General features: G+C 46.9%; 1 protein-coding gene and 1 long non-coding RNA gene across 4 annotated transcripts in view; one reads left to right on the forward strand and one right to left on the reverse strand.

Annotated features, from left to right (window-relative positions):
* RBM19 (RNA binding motif protein 19) overlaps nucleotides 1-6,541 on the reverse strand; it is a 143,354-nt gene extending 136,813 nt beyond the window's left edge. For all 3 annotated transcript variants that reach the window (XM_032240672.1, XM_032240664.1, XM_032240681.1), the window contains exons 1-4: nucleotides 6,360-6,541; nucleotides 2,636-2,818; nucleotides 488-607; nucleotides 295-333 (exon numbers count right to left, since the gene is read on the reverse strand). In XM_032240672.1, the coding sequence (XP_032096563.1) occupies nucleotides 295-333; nucleotides 488-607; nucleotides 2,636-2,818; nucleotides 6,360-6,395 (378 nt within the window). In that variant the 5' untranslated portion in view covers nucleotides 6,396-6,541. The remainder of the gene's footprint in view (nucleotides 1-294; nucleotides 334-487; nucleotides 608-2,635; nucleotides 2,819-6,359) is intronic.
* A 77-nt stretch (nucleotides 6,542-6,618) lies between these two features.
* On the forward strand, nucleotides 6,619-9,449 carry LOC116557117. The gene is made up of 3 exons (XR_004271371.1): nucleotides 6,619-6,728; nucleotides 7,886-8,553; nucleotides 8,709-9,449. It is a non-coding gene; the product is annotated as an uncharacterized LOC116557117 (long non-coding RNA).
* The last annotated feature ends 8,876 nt before the right edge of the window (nucleotides 9,450-18,325 follow it).

Here is an 18,325-nt window from a genome sequence, read left to right on the forward strand (position 1 = left end):
TCCCAGCCTCCTCCCTCTCCAGCCTCTTCCCTCTCCCAGCCTCCACCCCCCAGCCTCTTTCCTCTCCAGCCTCTACCCTTTCCCAGTCTCTACCCTCTCCAGCCTCCTCCCTCTCCCAGACTCCATCCTCTCCAGCCTCCACCCTCTCCTTAGCCCCTACCCTCTCCATCCTCCACCCTCTCCCAGCCTCTACCCTCTCCAGCCTCCACCCTCTCCAGCCTCTTCCCTTTCCCAGCCCCACCCTCTTTCACCTGCTGCCCTCCCTCCTTCCTGGGCAAGAGGACAGACTCTCACCTTCTCCAATTGACCTGCCACCTTTTTCTTTTTCTCGTCCTGAAAACAGAAGGCATAAAGGGTGAGGGTCACACAGATGAAGGGAGCTAGGAAACAGAAATGCATTGCTCGGGGAAGGCCCATCTTTGGGAACCAAAGGGAGTGGCTACTCTGATGGAACTGGGGACAGAGGCTAGAGTGATCCTTTACATACTTTCTTAATTTCTGGAGTAGCAGAGTCTTTTGGAGGCTGCGTGGGCTGGCTTGGTTTCTGGGCATGTTTGCTCCAGGCTCTGGGTTTTGTCGGGTCCCCGAACGACTTGCAGAACTCCACCTGTGTGGGAAAGAGTGATTTTAGCACCTGCCACGGCACCCAGGTTGGGTGCTGTCCTTCAGCACCTGGGAGCTTGGGCATTTGAGACAACTGGCACTTCCTAGCTGAGTTTGCTGAAGTAGATTACACCTCACCCCTTAGCCTGGGCTTTCTTCTCCTTCAAGTCTAGAATGTAACACTTTAACGGTCTATCACTATGAGTAATACCATAAAGATAATAACTGCCACTTACTGAGGAATTCCACATGCCAGGTGCTGTCTAAAGTGCTGTGCAAGTACTGACACACTGAGGCCTCTCACATCAGTGACAGCCAGGACTTTCTACAATTCAGACCAAGAATTTGAAGCACCAGGAAGTCAATTGCCCTGGGTTACCCAGGTAGTAAGTGACAGAGTGAAGACTGGAACTCGGAGAGTCTCTGGGCTCTGCAAGCTGAGTTCCTAACCATCCACTCTACAGGGCGGCATGAGGATGGCATGAGATGACTTCGGCCAAGCACTCAACCAGGGTCTGGGCAGGGCAACGTGCGGCAGCAGCTACCAGGGTTACCCCACACTGCCCTGGGGTAATTATCATAAGGTGAGCTCCTCAGGCTCCAGAGAACAATTCGAGAGTGATAGGGACAATGGGGTGACCAGTGGAGGCACGGAAGAGGAATGGAGACCCGGCCTGAGCCGATGATGCCCTGTTCCAGCCCCAAAACCTCCAATACGCTCCTCTGAAAAGGCTTTGAGAGCGCTGGTTATTGGGGCATCCGTCACCGCAAGCCACTCCCAGCCACAGTTAACCACTGCCCCCAGGGGAAGGAGCTGCTAGCTGGTTGCAACCTATTTTGTTTTTAAGACAGAGGATCTCATTGCATTATGCAGGCTGTACTGCAGCGGCATGATCACGGCTGACTGCAGCCTCAAACTCCTGGGCTCAAGTGATCCTCTTGTCTCAGCCTTCTGAAGAGCTAGGATTCCAGGCACAAGTCACCATGACTGGCTAATTTTTTTATTTTTGTAAAGACATGGTCTTGCTCTGTTGCACAGGCTGGTCTCGAATTTCTGGCCTCAAGTGATCCTCCCATCTCAGCCTCCCAAAGTGCTGGTGTCACAGGCACAAACCAGCACACCTGGCCGGTTACAATCTCTTGTGCACACTTTCAAAATAGGCTTGTTATTTCTATAAGAATGACATGTGCTCGTGGTACAAAATTCAAATACTATACAAAAGTACAAAGTTAAAAAAACTGTACTCCAATGCCTATTAGTTATAGAAAGGAATGATTAGTATTTTGGTACAAATCCTATCTTATGGCCTTTTATGCATTTATCATACATGTATGGATGGAGAAATATGATTGCGTCTACATGGGATCACACCAGACATACATGGATTTGTCCATCATGTTTTTTCCTTCTCAAGAAAGCATTAGAGATGTTTTTACAAAGTCACTAAATACACACGAGTGGCCTGAGTGGAGCCCCCTCCTCCAGGAAGCTTTCCTGACTCCTCCCTGGCCAGGCTAGAGAGCTTTGTTCTCCCACGGTCCCTGGGGCTCACCCTATCACAGCATGGATGACACTCAGCCAAAGCGGCATGCTGACCTGTCAGCCCCCCTGCCTGCCCAGAGGTAGCTGGCTCCAGGAGGACAGGGGCTGAGGCATCACCTTTTTCTCTAAATTCCCTGCAGCATTAAGTGCTTGCTAAAGGCAGGAGTGAATGAATGAGGTACAGCTGTGGCTCTCAAGGTGTGGGCCTCAGACCAGCAGCATGGGCATCATCTGAGAGCTTGCTGGATGTGTGGATTCCTGGGTTCTGCCTCCATGCACTGAATCAGATTCTCTGGGGACGGCCCCAGGAAACTGTTATAACAAGCTCTCCGGTGGTTCTCATGCACATGAAAGTAGGTGAATCAGTGAGAAAGAAGACCAAAGACATCACAAAGTGAAGGGGACAGTCTTTGAACTCAAGGGTTGAGTGAAAGATCAAACAACGTCCCATTCCACAGGCAGGTAAGGGTGAGACTCCCGCCCACTCACTGTGATCCGGGATGTGTCAATAAAGCTCTTGTTAAAGTGCTTCAGTGCCTTTTGGGCCTCTTCCTCCGTCTTGAAGCCGATAAAGCCAAACTTGCGGAACTTGCCATCTTTGGTGAACTTTAGGCTGCAGTCCGTCAGCGTGCCAAAGGCGGCAAACAGCTGCCTGAAACGCTCCTCCTTCATCTAGGACAGAGAGGAATGAGAGATGAACTGGAAAGTCCCCAGAGCACGGGGACAAAATGGGCTGGAAACCTGAGGCCACGAGATTCTCTAAGGGAGGCCTTAGATGAAGAGGGGCAGAGTGTGCTTTTCTAGTTAGAAACAGGTTCCAGCTCTGACTCTAGCGGGCTGTGTGGCCTTGAAAAAGTCCCTTAAACACTCACTGATGTGGAAATCAAAACTCATATGGCTGCAAATGACATCTTCCTACTCTATGAGGCTCCCATAAGACCAATTATAGAAGCAGTATTATGTCTTCTACATAGTAGATACCTAATAGATACCTGTCGGAATAGGCGAACGAATGAACAGACATGGTAAGCTATATAAACCTTTGCTAATGAAGCCCCCCAGAAGATGCCCACATCCGGATCCCTGGAACCTGTGGACCTGTTACCTTACATGGCAAAAGAGACTTGGCGGGTGCGACCGATGTGGAGACAGAGAGATGAACTGGGTTATGCAGCCAGGTCTAAAGTTACCTCAAGGGTCCTTATGAGAGGGAGGCAGGAAGGTCAGAGAAGATGGAAACACAGAGAGACTAGAAGATGCTGTGCTATTGGCTCCAAAGATGTAGTACACAGCTATCAGCCAAGGGAAGGCAGGTGTCTCTAGAAGGTGAAAAAAGGCAAAGGGACAGATACTCCCACAGAGCCTCCAGGAGGACTGCAGACCTCCCAAAGGCTTGATTTTAGGATTTCTGACCTGCAAAACTGTCAGGTAATACATTTGGATTGTTTAAGCCACTAAGTTTGTGCTAATTTGCTATAGCTGCACTAAAAAACTAACATGCTAATATTATTATAATTAGGTCAAGAAGCCCCGTACTGTGAAAACAGGCTCCTGGCTTCTTGCCGTCTTCACTGCAGCCAGGCTACCCTCACACCTCAGTTTTCTAAGCAGATACTGGGTGATTTGTGTGTGGTCATGGAGTTGCCCCACAAACAGCCAAAACAAATTTAAAAATGCAAGAAGCTAGAGGCCTTAGCAGTCCAGCCAGAAGACATTTTCTGAGGTAGCTTCTTACTAACTGATCTCATCAAAACTGTGAGTTAGGAATTTTTATCCACATTTTATAGAGGAGAAAATGAAACTCACAAGGGATGAATGATCTGCCCAGGGCCTACAGAAACCAGGTTTGTGACTCAATTTAGAAATATAAAAGGCAGTGAATTCAAGTCCTCAGTGCCTGGGAGAGACCTGATTCAAGTCTGAATCCATCATTCCTTTGCCAAAAACCTTTTGGTGACTTTCTCGTACCCGAGTCTCAAGGACAAGCACCTAAAGGAAAACACGTGACTCTTCAAGATCTGCCGCTCACCAACCCCTTCAGCACCACATCTTGCCAAAGTCCTCACAGCCTTCTTACCTCTGAGGTTTTGGTTGTCCCCTGTGGCTGACGTTTCCCAAGATAGGCCCTGGCTAACTCCTCATTCTCAGTTCAACCATCTCCTACTCCAAGAGGCCTTTCCTAGATGCCTTAGATGAGCAAGGTAAGCAACCTCGCTGTGCTCCCACAGCACCCAGTTCATACGTCAAACCCTGCACCACGCGCCATAATGATCTGGCGCCTGTCTTTTCCACTAGCCTTCAAGTCCCATCAAAAATAAGGACCAAGATTTATCCACCACTATCTACAGTGCTGGCAATATGACAAGTACTCACTACTAAATATTTGTTGAAAAAATAATTAAGGCCAGTGCAGGCAATCACGCTAAGAGATAGTCAGGTGTAGCAGTGAGGAATGCAAATTCTAGAAAAAGACTGCTCAATTCAATAACTGCTCTATAAATTACACCAGTGTGACCTCAGGCAAATCCCTATACCTCGCTGTACCTTGGTTTCTTTACCTTTAAAATGGGTGTAAAAATAAAACTTTCCTCACGGGGATATGGTGAAGATTGAATGAGTTGCTTTACCTAAAGCACCTGGCACACAGTAAACTCTCAAAGTATCAGCTGCAATTGCCCTTGTTTTGTAATTCTTTCATTCATGAGATAAGACAAACAGTGACAAGAGAGTCAACTATACCATGAAGCACAACAAAGCCGAATTTGGGAGGGAAAGGAAGTGCAGCCAGGCTAAAAATCCTCATCCCAGAAATCAAGGCATCAAGACACACTGCCTAACCTGATGGACGGAGCAGTAATAGGTATTTTTAAGTATACTACTCGGAGATGATGACAGGATAATTAAAAACAAGAACATTACAGACGCTGGAGGGAGGAACAGATGATCTAAATTCCTCATTTTTCACAGTCAAGGTCTAGCAAATAGTCACTGGGGCAGGCAGGTGAAAAGGAGGAGAGCACACTCCTTGAATACACAGAGATACATGTGGGGGAGTCCTAAACACAAATCAATGAAGACGGTTTCTCCTGGACAGAGAGGAAAGGTAGGACGGAGCAGACTTTGCTACTCATGTTACACACTACTATAGTGTTTGAATTTTGAAAACTATGTGTCACAAGTCTTTCCCACCTGACAAAGAAGAAAAGAAAAAAAAGGAAAGGAAAAAACCCCACAACATTAAAACTGAAATAAGGGCCAGGGGCGGTGGCTCACACCTGTAATCCCAACACTTTGGGAAGCCAAGGCAGGCTGATCACCTGAGGTCAGGAGTTTCAAACCAGCCTGGCCAACATGTGAAACCGCATGCCTCTAATAAAATACAAAAATTAGTCGTGCGTGGTGGTGCGTGCCTGTAGTCCCAGCTACTCGGGAGGTTGAGGCAGGAGAATTGCTTGAACCTGGGAGGCGGAGGTTGCAATGAGCCGGGATTGCCGAGACCGCTACTGCACTCCAGCCTGGGCGACAGAGTAAGACTATGTCTTAAAGAAAAAACAACAACAGCAACAAAAAACAAACAAACAAAAAACCCGAGCAAAAAAGAAAAACCATTCGAGTCCACTGAATCTAATCATCTATTATCACGTGCATTCACCTATTTTGCCTACCATGCGCCCGCTTCTGTGCTTGGCTCTAGGGAAACAAAAAAGCACAGCTGGGTCACCACTCCCCACTTACTGGATAAATGCTGTAAAGCCCCTTTACCCATTCAGTATTCCCACCTGCCCTAAGGATGGAAGTGGGAATTGGAAAGAAGGTACGCAGATTAATACTCCTCATGTCTTACCCAACAGTCTCCTGACTGGAAGAGGAATATAAATACAATGTCGGACCATGTCCCAGGTCAACAACTAAAAAACAGTGATCGAATGAAGGGGGTTGTGGGAGCAGGGCATTCGCCACAAGGTGGGAGTTGTCACCTCCCTAGGAAGAGTTGGGTTAGGAGTCAGGTACCAAACAACCGGCTGTGGAATCGTAAGCAATCACTATTCCTCTTTCTCAGGTATCAAATGCGGATAATCCCGCCCCCTTTGAGTTCAGAACTCGCCCGGAGTCCTGCCCCAAAATTCTTCGATTCTCTCCAGGCATCTCTTTCCTCCCACACAGTTCCCGGATGGTCTCATTTCAGATTCCCAAGTCCTGCCTCTGCACTCACCCCATTTGGGAGGTTCTTCACAATCAGTCGCGACATGGCGCAGGGTCCCCACTGTTTTGATTCCAACACGACTGGACGGTGCTTCCACCAACAACTTTCACGCTACCGCTCTGGGCGCCGCCATCATTGCCCAGCCGGAACACAGTCATGTGGCTGAGACCTCGGCCAGCCCCGTCCGGAAGTAGGCGTGGTTAAGCCCCAGCTACTAAGGGAAGTCACACTCCACAAGGGGCGGGCCTGGCGCTTGCATTCTGCGCAGTCGCAGGGTCTCGGAGGGATCCTGGAGACGCCAGTGCAGCGGCGAAGGCGGCCGGGGGCGTGGGTTCCCAATCTCCGCGTGGGATGGCGCCGAGTCCGCTTGGTGTTAGGGTTCTCGCCTTTTTTCTTTTATTTTCATTATGTAGCCCTAGGACTGGCTTGAGAAAGCGGGCAAGGTTAGGGACCTTTGCCTCCCTCGTGGAAATGGGGAAAGTGGGCCGGGCGCGGTGGCTCACACCCGCATTCTCAGCACTTCGGGAGGCCGAGGCGGGCGGATCACAAGGTCAAGAGATTGAGACCATCCTGACCGACATGGTGGACCCCCCCCCCGCCCCCCACCCCGTCTCTACTAAAAAATACAAAAATTAGCTGGGTGTGGTGGCACGTGCCCGTAGTCCCAGCTATTCGGGAGGCTGAGGCAGGAGAATTGCGTGAACCTGGGAGGCAGACGTTACGGTGAGCCGAGATCGCGCCAGTGCACTCCAGTCTGGCACCTGGTGACAGAGCATGACTCTGTCTCAAAAAAAAAAAAAAAAAAAAATGCCAATTGTAAATTAAGATCTGTCCATTCAAGAGAATTCTATGCAGTTGTTAAAAAGAGGTAGGTATGTAGCTGTAAACGTTTCTGAAGGAAATGCATCAGTCAGCAGGACACAGATGTATATTCAAAAGGATTTAACTAAAGACTATCTGGACAAGAAACTATTTACAGAAGTGTGGGCCGTGTAGTGGGGTGAACGATTCCCCTCCCCCAACACACACTGGGGGCATCCTGACCTCTGGAAGCTGTGAATGTGACTTTATTTGCAAAAAGGGTTGTATTAGTTTGTTCTCATGCTAAATAAAGACATACCCAAGACTGGGTAACTTATAAAGGAAAGAGATTTAATGCACTCAGTTTCACATGGCTCGGGAGGCCTCACAATCATGGCGGAAGAGCAAGGGATGTCTCACGTGGCAGCAGGCAAAGACAGAATGAGAACCAAGTGAAAGGAGTTTCCTCTTAGAAAACCATCACATCTCATGAGACTTATTCACAACCACCAAAACAGTATGGGGGGAACCACCCCCATGATTCAATTATCTCCCACTGGGTCCCTCCCACAACACGTGGGGATTATGGGAGCTACAATTCAAGATGAGATTTGGGTGGGGAGTCAGCCAAACCATATCAAGGGTCTTTGCAAATATGCTTAAAGATCTCAAAATGAGATCATCCTGAATTATCCTGGTAGACCCTAAATCCAATGACAAATGTCCTTTGAAAGGTTACAGAGAACACCATCTGTAGGCAGAGGTAGAACCTGGAGTGATGCAGTCCTAAGTCAAGGAAGACCTGGAATCACCAGAAGCTGGAAGAAGTAAGGAAGGCTTCTCCCCTAGAAGTTTCAGAGGAAGCAAGGCCCTGCTGGTAGTTTGGGGCTTCTGACCTTCAGAACTGTGAGAATAACTTTGCATTGTGATGCCATCTAATTTGTGGTCATCTGAGACAGCAGCTGTAGAAAATGTATACAGGAAGGGTTAAGGAACCAACAAAGGATGGCCAAACCCCAGGGCCCAGCAACAGTGGGGGGCTATCACCACCCCTAGGGCTGAAGGGCAGAGCTGGGCATGTCATCCCTGGATCGCAGAGGCCAGGAGCCGTGGAAGAGGGACGTACTTTAAGGACTAGAGCTATAGAGAGTTAGAGTGTGAAACCACAAGTGTGTGTGTGTGTTGGGGATAAATACCCTGTCCCCTCTTTCTCTTTCCAACTGCCGTTTCCTGCTGGAGCCTCCCCTTGGCCGAACCAACGGGAAGGTGGGGGCGTGATCGCAGGTGTTGCAGTGCACACAGTTTGCATCTAGGGCACAGAGCAGCATGGAGGAGCAGGCTCAGGGAATGGGAGACGGACGACTGGAGAAGAACTAGCACATGGGACAATCTCCAAGACATAGTTAAGTGAAAACCAGCGATACACTAAGTAATGTATTACCTATGCTGTCACTTAGGTTAAAAAAAAAAAAGGGAGGGGGTGGGTGAGGATATGTAGATGCTTGTCATATTTGTTGGCCAGAGTACCTGTAAATTTCAAAATGAATTGCCTTGCAGCTCTGGAGGCTAACACTTTGAGACGAAGGTGTTGGCAGCGCCGGTTCCTTCTGAGAGCCATGAGGGTGAGTCTGTGTCTCCCTCTCTGACTTCTCGTGGTGTGCTGGCTGTCTCTGACACACCTTGGCCTGTAGACACGTCGCCCCATCTCAGCTTTCATCTCCACGTGACAGTCTGTGTGCGTGAGTTTGTGTCCAAACTTTCCCATTTTATAAAGACACTGGTCGCATTGGATTAGAGCTCATCCTAATGACCTCATCTTAACATAGTTACCTCCATAAAGACTCTATTTGCAAATAATGTCACTTTGTGAGGTATGACAGGTTAAGACTCCAACACGGGAATTTGAAGGGGACACTATATGTGTGAGTTACGTAAGCAAAAGTGATTTTGAAAGATACATGAGGAAGTGGTAACAGCAGTTGCTTGGGGAAGGGACCCGGGAAGTGGGTATTCAGGTGGATGGACATGTCCTTTACCTTAAGGAACCTTTTGAAATTTTGATATTTCATTATGAAAAAATTACCTATTATTTTTAATACATTCAAATATTAATCATGTATCAGCTACATCTGCATATATTTATACTTAACCGAAGGGTAAAGTCAACAAGCATGTATATTAACTGTGGCCATTTCTGAAGGATTACTTTGGAGGGGTGAAGTGGGAGACTAATAAATCTTTATATATTTGTTTTGGAATTTTTGTTTTGTTTTGAGATGGTAACTGGGATTACAGCCATGTACAACCAGGCCTGGCTAATTTTTTGTATTTTTAGTAGAGACGGAGTTTCTCCATGTTGGCCAGACTGGTTTCAAACTCCAGACCTCAAATGATCCACCTGCCTCGGCCTCCCAAAGTGCTGGGATTACAGACATGAGAGACTGTGCTCTGCCTGCTTTGTTTGTTTGGAGACAAGGTCATGCTCTGTGCCCAGGCTGGAGTGCAGTGGTGTGATCATGGCTTACTGCTGCCTCAGCCTCCTGGGCACAAGTGATCCTCCTTCCTCAGCCTTCCAAGTAGCTGGGACTACACACATCTGTCACCACACCTAGCTAATTTTTAATTTTTTTTATAGAGACAGAGTCTGGCTTTGTTGCCCAGACTGGTCTCAAGTTTCTGGGCTCAAGTGATCCTCTTGCCTTGGCCTCCCAAAGTGCTGGGATTACAGGTGCACGCCACCATGCCTAGCCTGTATATGTTTTAAATCAGAGATTGGCAAACTTTTTCTCAAAAAGCCAGAGAGCAAATATTTCAGGCTTTGTGGGCTATGTGGTTTCTAATGCAACTGTTCCACCCTGCTGCCGTATTTTGAACACATCCAGAGCTAACATGTGTGGCCGTGTTCCAATAAAACTTTATTTACAAAACCAGGAAGCCAACCCATGAGCTGTAGTTTTAAGTTACAGGATTACGGGGTATATTGGCTTTCTAGGGCTTCTGTATCAAATTACCGGAAACTGGATGGCTTCAGACAACAGAAATGTATTCTCTTGCAGTTCTGGAAGCCAGGAATTTAAAATCAAGCTGTCAGCAGGACCATGGCCTCTCCAAAGGCCCGAGGGAGGAGGATCCTTTTTTGTCTCCTCCAGCTTCTGGTGGCAGTAGGGACGCTTTGGCTTGTGACTGCATAGCTCCCATCTCTGCCTCTGTTTTCACATGACCTTCTTCACTATTGGTGTCTGAGTCAAAAGCACTTCCCTAGGCTTCTTCTTAGTAGGACACCTGCCATTGGGCTTAGGACCCACTCTAAATCCAGGTCAGTCCCATCTCAGGATCTTTAGCTAATGATATAGACCGCTTTTCCATAAAGAGTCACATTCACAGGTTTTGGGGATTAGGATGTAGGCATATCTTTTGAGGGGCTGCTATTTGGCCCATGAGATCTGCTTGCTTGGTAGTAGTTTACTCTGAAGATCAGATTTCACCCTCTCTCTGTCTTGTGTAGACTATCCATTCAATTAAAACACACACGCATGTAAAAATGTACCCTCAAGCCTGGAGTCCATGACTTATGGGTCACTGTGTTTCAAAGTCAACAGATATTTATTGTTATGTCTTTAATTAAATAACTGGAGGGTTGTTTCCTGCACAGTGTGATATTTAACAGATATTTATTGATATGTGATATGAATTAAATGACAACTGGGGGGTTGTTTGCTGCACACGGTGACCCTGGTTAGGGTGGGCTGAGGCAGGCTTTATGAGGCAGCTCTGAGATATTAGCCTTTTACAAGAAGGCCAGTGTTGCCCAGCCAGTCCTAGTTTCATGTACTTTTACTATTTTCATGAACTGCCTTTATTAAAATGTACAACTCAATGTAGCCTGCCCTAAAAAAATTCACAAATCAGAAGGTCTTTCAAAGGTATTAAAAGAAAATGGAATGCCCGTTACAAATCCCCACATCCCAATTCTGGGTCCAGAAAATATGGTCGCCACATGTGGGGAAGAGGGACCATTCTCGGCCATATATTCCCCTGCATTTAATAAGCAGCCACGTTCTAACATTATTACTAGTCTTGCTGAACTCCAGCCTTCCTGTTTTGTCTCCTGCCTCCTTTTTTCTCCCAGCAGAACTAATTCAGGGGCACCAAGATGCCACCAGGCCAGGCTCTGCAATTATACCTAGAGGTTTAAAAACCTTAGTGTCGTCTAAGCCAGCTCCACCCCTGGGCTTCATCAGTGTACTTCTTTGGGAGGCCAAGGTAGGAGGATCCCTTGAGCCCAGGAATTCAAGACTAGCCCTGGCAATAGCAAGATCTCGTCTCTTCAAAAAAGTATGAAGATTAGTGAGGTGTGATGGTACACGCCTGTAGATCCAGCTGCTTGGGAGGCTGAGGTGGGAGGATCACCTGAGCCCAGAAAGTCAAGGCTGCAGTGACCTATAATTGTGCTACCACACTCCAGCCTGGGCAGCAGAAGGGGAGACCCTATCTCAAAAACAAAACAAAACAAAACCCCCCAAAACAAAAAGCATAATTATATGTACTTGAGGGTGTGAGAGAGGTAGTGTCTGGTCCCTGAAGGAATTAACTTCCCAGCTGGAGAAAGGCCAGTAATTGGGAGGGATTCTAGAAGGTTCTAGAAGACAATGGAGAGAGGAGAGGAAAGCAAACTTGATTTCCTTCCTATGTCAGTTGGTCCCAATGAGCGGGACCAATAGGCACCCAGGTGCTCTGGCTAGACACCTAGGGGTTGTCCTGAGCCCACCCCTCACCCTTCAGCCTGTGTCTAACCCATCAGCAAGTTCTACCAACTCCATTTCCCAAAAGATTTGCTGAACACATCATCTTTTCCCTGTCTCCCCTGCTATCAAGCTAGTCCAAGCTCTTATTGTATTCATTCCCTGTGGCTGCTGGAACAAATGGCTCCAAACTTAGTGGCTTAAAACCACGCGCATTGACGATCTGCAGTCTGGACGGTAGAAACACCAAAGCCGAGGTGGGGGCGGAGCTGCTTCCCACGGAGGCTCCAGAGGAGAATCTGTTTCCCGTAGCTCCCAGCTCCTCCCTCCATCCTCAGAGTTCTCTCTTTGACCCTCTCATCTGTGGTCACATCTCTTCGCTCCGCCCCTCCTGCTGCACCTCTGTCACACACTGAGCTCACCTGGATAATCCAAGGTCATCTCCTCATCTCAAGATCCTGAATATATCACTTGAAAAAGTCCCTTTGCTGTAGAAGCCCATGTACTTATAGGTTCCAGGGATGAGGACATGGACACCATTGGAGGACGTTATTCAGCCCGCCAAAGCCATCCTCCCGTCCATGTTATTCCAGCAGCACCCTCATTGGTCCCCTTGTTCTGTCCTTTCCTTCTACAGTCTAGTTAAAACAAAAGCTAACCAGTGCCTCCTCTGCCTAAGCCTTCCAGTGCCCCCAGGGGCTGACCAAAAGAAGAAGGTCTCACCTCAGTCTCTGACTTTGCTTCATCCCTTCCAGCCTCCCTACAGGTCCCCCTCCCCTTCCTGCAGGCTTCTGCCCCAAGACCTTTGCAATCTGCCATGTCCTCTGCCTGGACCACCTTTCCCCCTCCATGGCTCCACTCCCTCACTTCCCTCAGATCTCCCATCAAAGTTCATCTTCCCAGAAAAGCCTTCCCTGGCCACGCTCTCTTAAAGGGCACCACCGACTCCATCCTACCCCATCCCTCTCATCCCCCTGTAGTCCATTTTTTCATAGTCTTGTTATGACCTGGCATTTCCTATTTTTTCTGTGCCTGATGTTGGTTTCCCGCAGTAGCAGCATTCTCCATGAAAGCAGAGATTGCATCTGATTTATGGGCCGTCCCTGGCACCCAACCCTGTGCCCAGCCAGACCCTCTGAGGCAAGACTTTTGGTTTGAATTGTTTTCTGGCCCTGCGTAGTACCCCTCAAAACTGTGAATGCCTTCGAAAACGAGAGAAGTCTCAGAAACTGCCACAGCCAAAAGGAGCCTAAAGAATAACCAAATATGGGATGTTGGAACAGAAAAAGGACATTAGATACAAACAAAAAAAAAATATCTGACTACAGCATGGACTTGAGGGATGCATCAGGCATCAGTATTGATTCATTAATCGGGACAGGCGTTCCAGAGTGATGCTGACAATAAGGAAACCTGGGTGCAGGGAATTCGGGAACTCTGGAAGGTTTTCACAACTCTTCTGTAAATCTAAAACTATTCAGAAATTATATCTATCTATCTATATTTTTGTCGCCCAGGCTGGAGTGCAGTGGTGTGATCTTGGCTCACTGCAGCCTCCGCCTCCCGGGTTCAAGTGATTCTACTGCCTCAGCTGGGATTACAGGCACACGCCACCACGAGCAGCTAATTTTTGTATTTTTAGTAGAGGTGGCGGTTCATCATGTTGGCCAGGTTGGCCTTGAATGCCTGACCTCAAGTGATTCACCCACCTTGGTCTCCCAAATGCTGGGATTACAAGTGTGAGCCCCTGCACCTGGTCTATTAAATATCTCTTATATTTTTAAAATGAAAAAGGAAGGGTACAGTAATTCTGTATTTATAGACGTATACTAATAGCCAAGGTATATTCCAAGTCACCAAGATAGCACACATCTGGACCTTGCTTTTTGTTTAAGTGGTTTATTATTTACTATACTTTTAAGTTCCAGACTACATGTGCAGATCATGCAGGTTTGTTACATAGGTATACATGTGCCATGGTGGTGGTTTGCTACATCCATCGCCCTGTCATCTACATTAGTTATTTCGCCTAATGCTATCTCCCCCCAATCCCCCCACCCTCCAGTCCCCAGTGTGTGATGTTCCCCTCCCTGTATCCATGTGTTCTCATGGTTCAACACCCACTTATGAGAACATGCGGTGTTTGGTTTTCCGTTCTTGTGTCAGTTTGCTGAGAATGATGGTTTCCAGTTTCATCCATGTCCCTGAAGAGGACGTGAACTCATTCTTTTTTATGGTTCATAATATTCCATGGTGTGTATGTGCCATGTCTTCTTTATCCAGTCTATCATTGATGGGCATTTGGGTTGGTTCCAAGTCTTTGCTATTGTGGACAATGCCTCAATAAACATACATGTACATGTGTCTTTATAGCAGAATGATTTATAATCCTTTGGGCGTATGCCCAGTAATGAGATTGTTGGGTCAAATTGTATTTCTATTTCTAGATCCTTGAGGAATTGCCACACAGTCTTCCACAATGGTTGAACTAGTTTATACTCCCACCAACAGTGTAAAAGCATTCCTATTTCTCCACATCCTCTCCAGCATCTGTTGTCTCCAGATTTTAATGATCACCATTCTAACTGGTGTGAGGTGATATCTCAGTGTGCTTTTGATTTGCATTTCTCTAATGACCAGTGATGATGAGCTCTTTTACATGTTTGTTGGCTGCATAAATGTCTTCTTTTGAAAACTGTCTGTTCATATCCTTTGCCCACTTTTTAATGTTTTTTTTTTCTTCTTCTTGTAAATTTGTTTAAGTTCTCTGTAGATTCTGAATAGTAGCCCTTTGTCAGATGGCTAGATTACAAAAATTTTTTCCCATTTCATTGGTTGCCAGTTCAGTCTATTGACAAGAGCTTCTGTACAGCAAAAGAAACTAAGTTTAATTAGATCCTATTTGTCTATTTTGACTTTTGTTGCCATTGCTTTTGGAGTTTTAGTCATGAAGTCCTTGTCCATGCCTATGTCCTGAATGGTATTACCTAGGTTTTCTTCTAGAGTTTTTATGGTGTTAGACCTCATGTTTAAATCTTCAATCCATCTAGAGTTAATTTTTGTATAAGGTGTAAGAAGGGATCCAGTTTCAGCTTTCTGCATACGGCTAGCCAGTTTTCCTAACATCATTTATTAAATAGGTAATCCTTTCCCCATTGCTTGTTTTTGTCAGGTTTGTCAAAGATCAGATGGTTGTAGTCGCATGGCATTCTTTCTGAGGTCTCTGTTCTGTTCCATTGGTCTATATCTCTGTTTTGGTACCAGTACCATCCTGTTTTGATTACTGTAGCCTTGTAATATAGTTTGAAGTCAGGTAGCATGATGCCTCCAGCTTTTTTTTTTTGCTTAGGATTATCTTGGCTATGTGGGCTCTTTTTTGGTTACATATGAAGTTGAAGGTGTTTTTTTTTTTTTCCAATTATGTGAAGAAAGTCATTGGTAGCTTGATGGGGATAGCATTGAATGTATAGATCTTGCTTTTTTGGCAACAATTCTGCAGGCTCACATGGCACCATATTCTTCACAGTGCACCAGATCGGGAGGCACGTGACATCAATTTGCCTCAAAACTGTTGATGGTAACTTTGATCGCTTAGCTAAAAGGGGATGCCTGCCAGGTTCCTCTTTCATAAAATTTTTTTGTTTGTCATTAACAGGTAATCTACAGGTTTTTGGAAATGTTAATATGTAGAAAGGCTCAAAGATAGTTCATTTCAGTTATTTTAATTATTTTTTTAGGTGTACATAGGTCCTGGGACAACCTTCTTCTCATCTGCTGACATACAGGGAAACTGAGGCCTGGAAAGGAGGAAACACTTGCCCAAGATCACGTTGTAGAGCCCAAGGCCAGATTCGAGTTTGGCTCCCTTTGCTCCTCTCTACCTGTGGCCACTCCTAGGGGTCAGGAAGTGGAGGCCGTGGAGGGGGGTGCTGGAGATGGTTGCCTGGAGGGTCACCATCTGCTATGTTGAGTGTCACCAACATAACCCAGCATTTCACTGCCACCCCAAAAGTCCCTCTGAAGGGCAGCCCCCTATTCCCAGGCAACTGCAGAGGAGCCTCAAGGGAAAATCCAAGTGGCCAGGATTTGACTTGAGACAAAAGACCAGGTATGTGCTAGCTTCAGCCACACCTGCATGGAGACCAGGGCAGTTGACCTGTGGCAGGTGGCAGCTGAGCCTTGGCCAGTGGGCCCTGCCGGGGGCCCCTCCGGCTTTTGGCAGTGAGTCATAAATATTCACCCGGCGGGAGCAGAAATCACACATCATTTATCAAACAGACTATGGATGGGAAAAGCTAAAGTCACTCTGAGAAGACGAGCCAACAAGCCTCTTATCCCAGGCTCTGGAGGCTGCAAATTCCAGCGCTGCTTTAATTGGGGCTGGGTGTAATGCTCAGTGGGACTCAGGCAGGGTGATCCAGGATGGGTTGAAATTAAAACCAGAATCATTGTCTTTCCTTTTTAAATTTTCCAGTGGTGCTGTGGGCTGATACCACCTTCACACATGCAGAGAACCATCAAGGTCTGGTTTAAAAGAGAGTTACATGTTGGAGGAATGATTTGCCGGAAGATAATAGTTTTTTTTTTTTTTTTTTTTTTTTTTGAGGCAGTGTCTGTGTTGCCAAGGCTGGAGTGCAGTGGCACAATCAAAACTCACCGCAGCGTCGGCCACTTCCTGGGCTCAGGTGGTTCTCCAACCTCAGCTTCCCAAGTAGCAGGAACCACAGGTTCACTCCACCACACTCAGCTAATTTTTTAAAAAATTTTTGTAGAATTGGTGTTTCTACATGTTTCCCTGATTGGTCTCAGACTCCAGGGCTCAGGTATTCACTGAACTCAGCCTCCCATAGTTCTGGGATTACAGATGTTCAGCCATGACACCCAGCCCCATCACTAAATGTGACTGTGGTTCAACTAGACAGGGAGCTCTGCTGCAGGGAAGCATACATGATCCTTCATTCGCTCATTTGCTATTTAGGTAGTTAATCAGCACCTGCTCTGTGCCAGACCCTGTTCCGGGAACTGAGAATATAGCAGTGGTCAGAACAGACATGTTCCTTGTCCTTAGGATACTTATAGTCTAGTGAGAAAGACTGACATTAAAAGGCATACTCTGGCTGGGCATAGTGACTCATGCCTGTAATCCCAGCACTTTGAGAGGCCAAGGCAGGCAGATCATCTGAGGCCAAGAGTTCGAGACCAGCCTGGTCAACATGGCAAAACCCCGTTTCTACTAACAATACAAAAATTAGCCAGATGTGTTGGCACATGCCTGTAGATACTTGGGAGGCTGAAGCATGAGAATGGCTTGAACCCAGGAGGCGGAGGTTGAAGTGAGCCTAAATCACATCACTACACTCCAGCCTGCGTGATAGAGTAAGACTTTAGGTTTTTTTTTTTTTTTTTTTGAAAAAGGGCATACTGCTATAATTCTTCATTGTAGCCATCAAAATGAATGATATATTTAGGGGACAAGTTCTTTACCCTCATAGGCACCGTCTTGGAGGGGAAGTGGCTATGCTTCTCCAAGGTTATGTCTAGTCTAGTTTCTGCTTTGAAACTAGTGGAAAGTCCTCCTGTTCAACCATGGGCTGCGCCTGCCTATCCGTCCTGGCTTTTCGTCTAAAGTAGGTGGTGCCATCATCTCTCCAGTTGTCCTCCTCCATTCCACTGCTGAGGGAAGCCTGGAAAGTCACAGCCATGAAGTAGCTCATCCTTGATGACATGGAACCCTGGAGAGAGCAGAAACATAGGAGGTAGACAGACCCCGGTCCAAATCCCATCTCTGACACTTCATGCTGTGTGACCTTGGGTAAGCCAGTCACCCTCTCTGAACCTCATGCCTCATTTGCAAAGCAGGACCAGTAACGCCCACTTCCAGGGTCATGGCGAGGATTAGAGGGAATGTATTCACACTGCCTAGCACAATGTCAACAGCAGTAATAACAAAATCATATTTTGATGTGCCAGGTACTGGCTAAGACAGACTAGCTCATTTAAACCTCACAGTAATTCAGCGATGTAGGTAGAAGTGTTACAGATGAAGAAATTCAAGCACAGAGAGGTAAAGTGACTTAGGTGGGCTCACTCAGCCAGGGAGCAGTAAACAGAGGTTCAGAATCTACACTGTATCCACTATGCCATGTGTTGAATAGCCGGGGTCGATGCCTCCTAGCATTCTTGCTAACTGCCAGTCCACACTTCTCATCTCCTCTTATTATGCAAAGGACATCTGGACTCAGCTGATGTTTGTGAAGGTGTTAGAAAAACTGCCTACAATTCTAAATAGGTACCAGCAGGGGGCACCAGAGGATCGTGGATAAACCCGTGCAGCCCCTTAGAAGCCGGGCAGAAAAATCCTTAGGAGGCTGAATTAGGAGAGCTGGGAGTTTCACAACAGCGAGAGACATGGGTCCAAGCTGGCCTGGTGCA

This window comes from Sapajus apella, unplaced genomic scaffold (genome assembly GCF_009761245.1).
Source record: "Sapajus apella isolate SASKATOON/1434 unplaced genomic scaffold, GSC_monkey_1.0 scaffold2, whole genome shotgun sequence".
Lineage (NCBI taxonomy): Eukaryota > Metazoa > Chordata > Mammalia > Primates > Cebidae > Sapajus > Sapajus apella.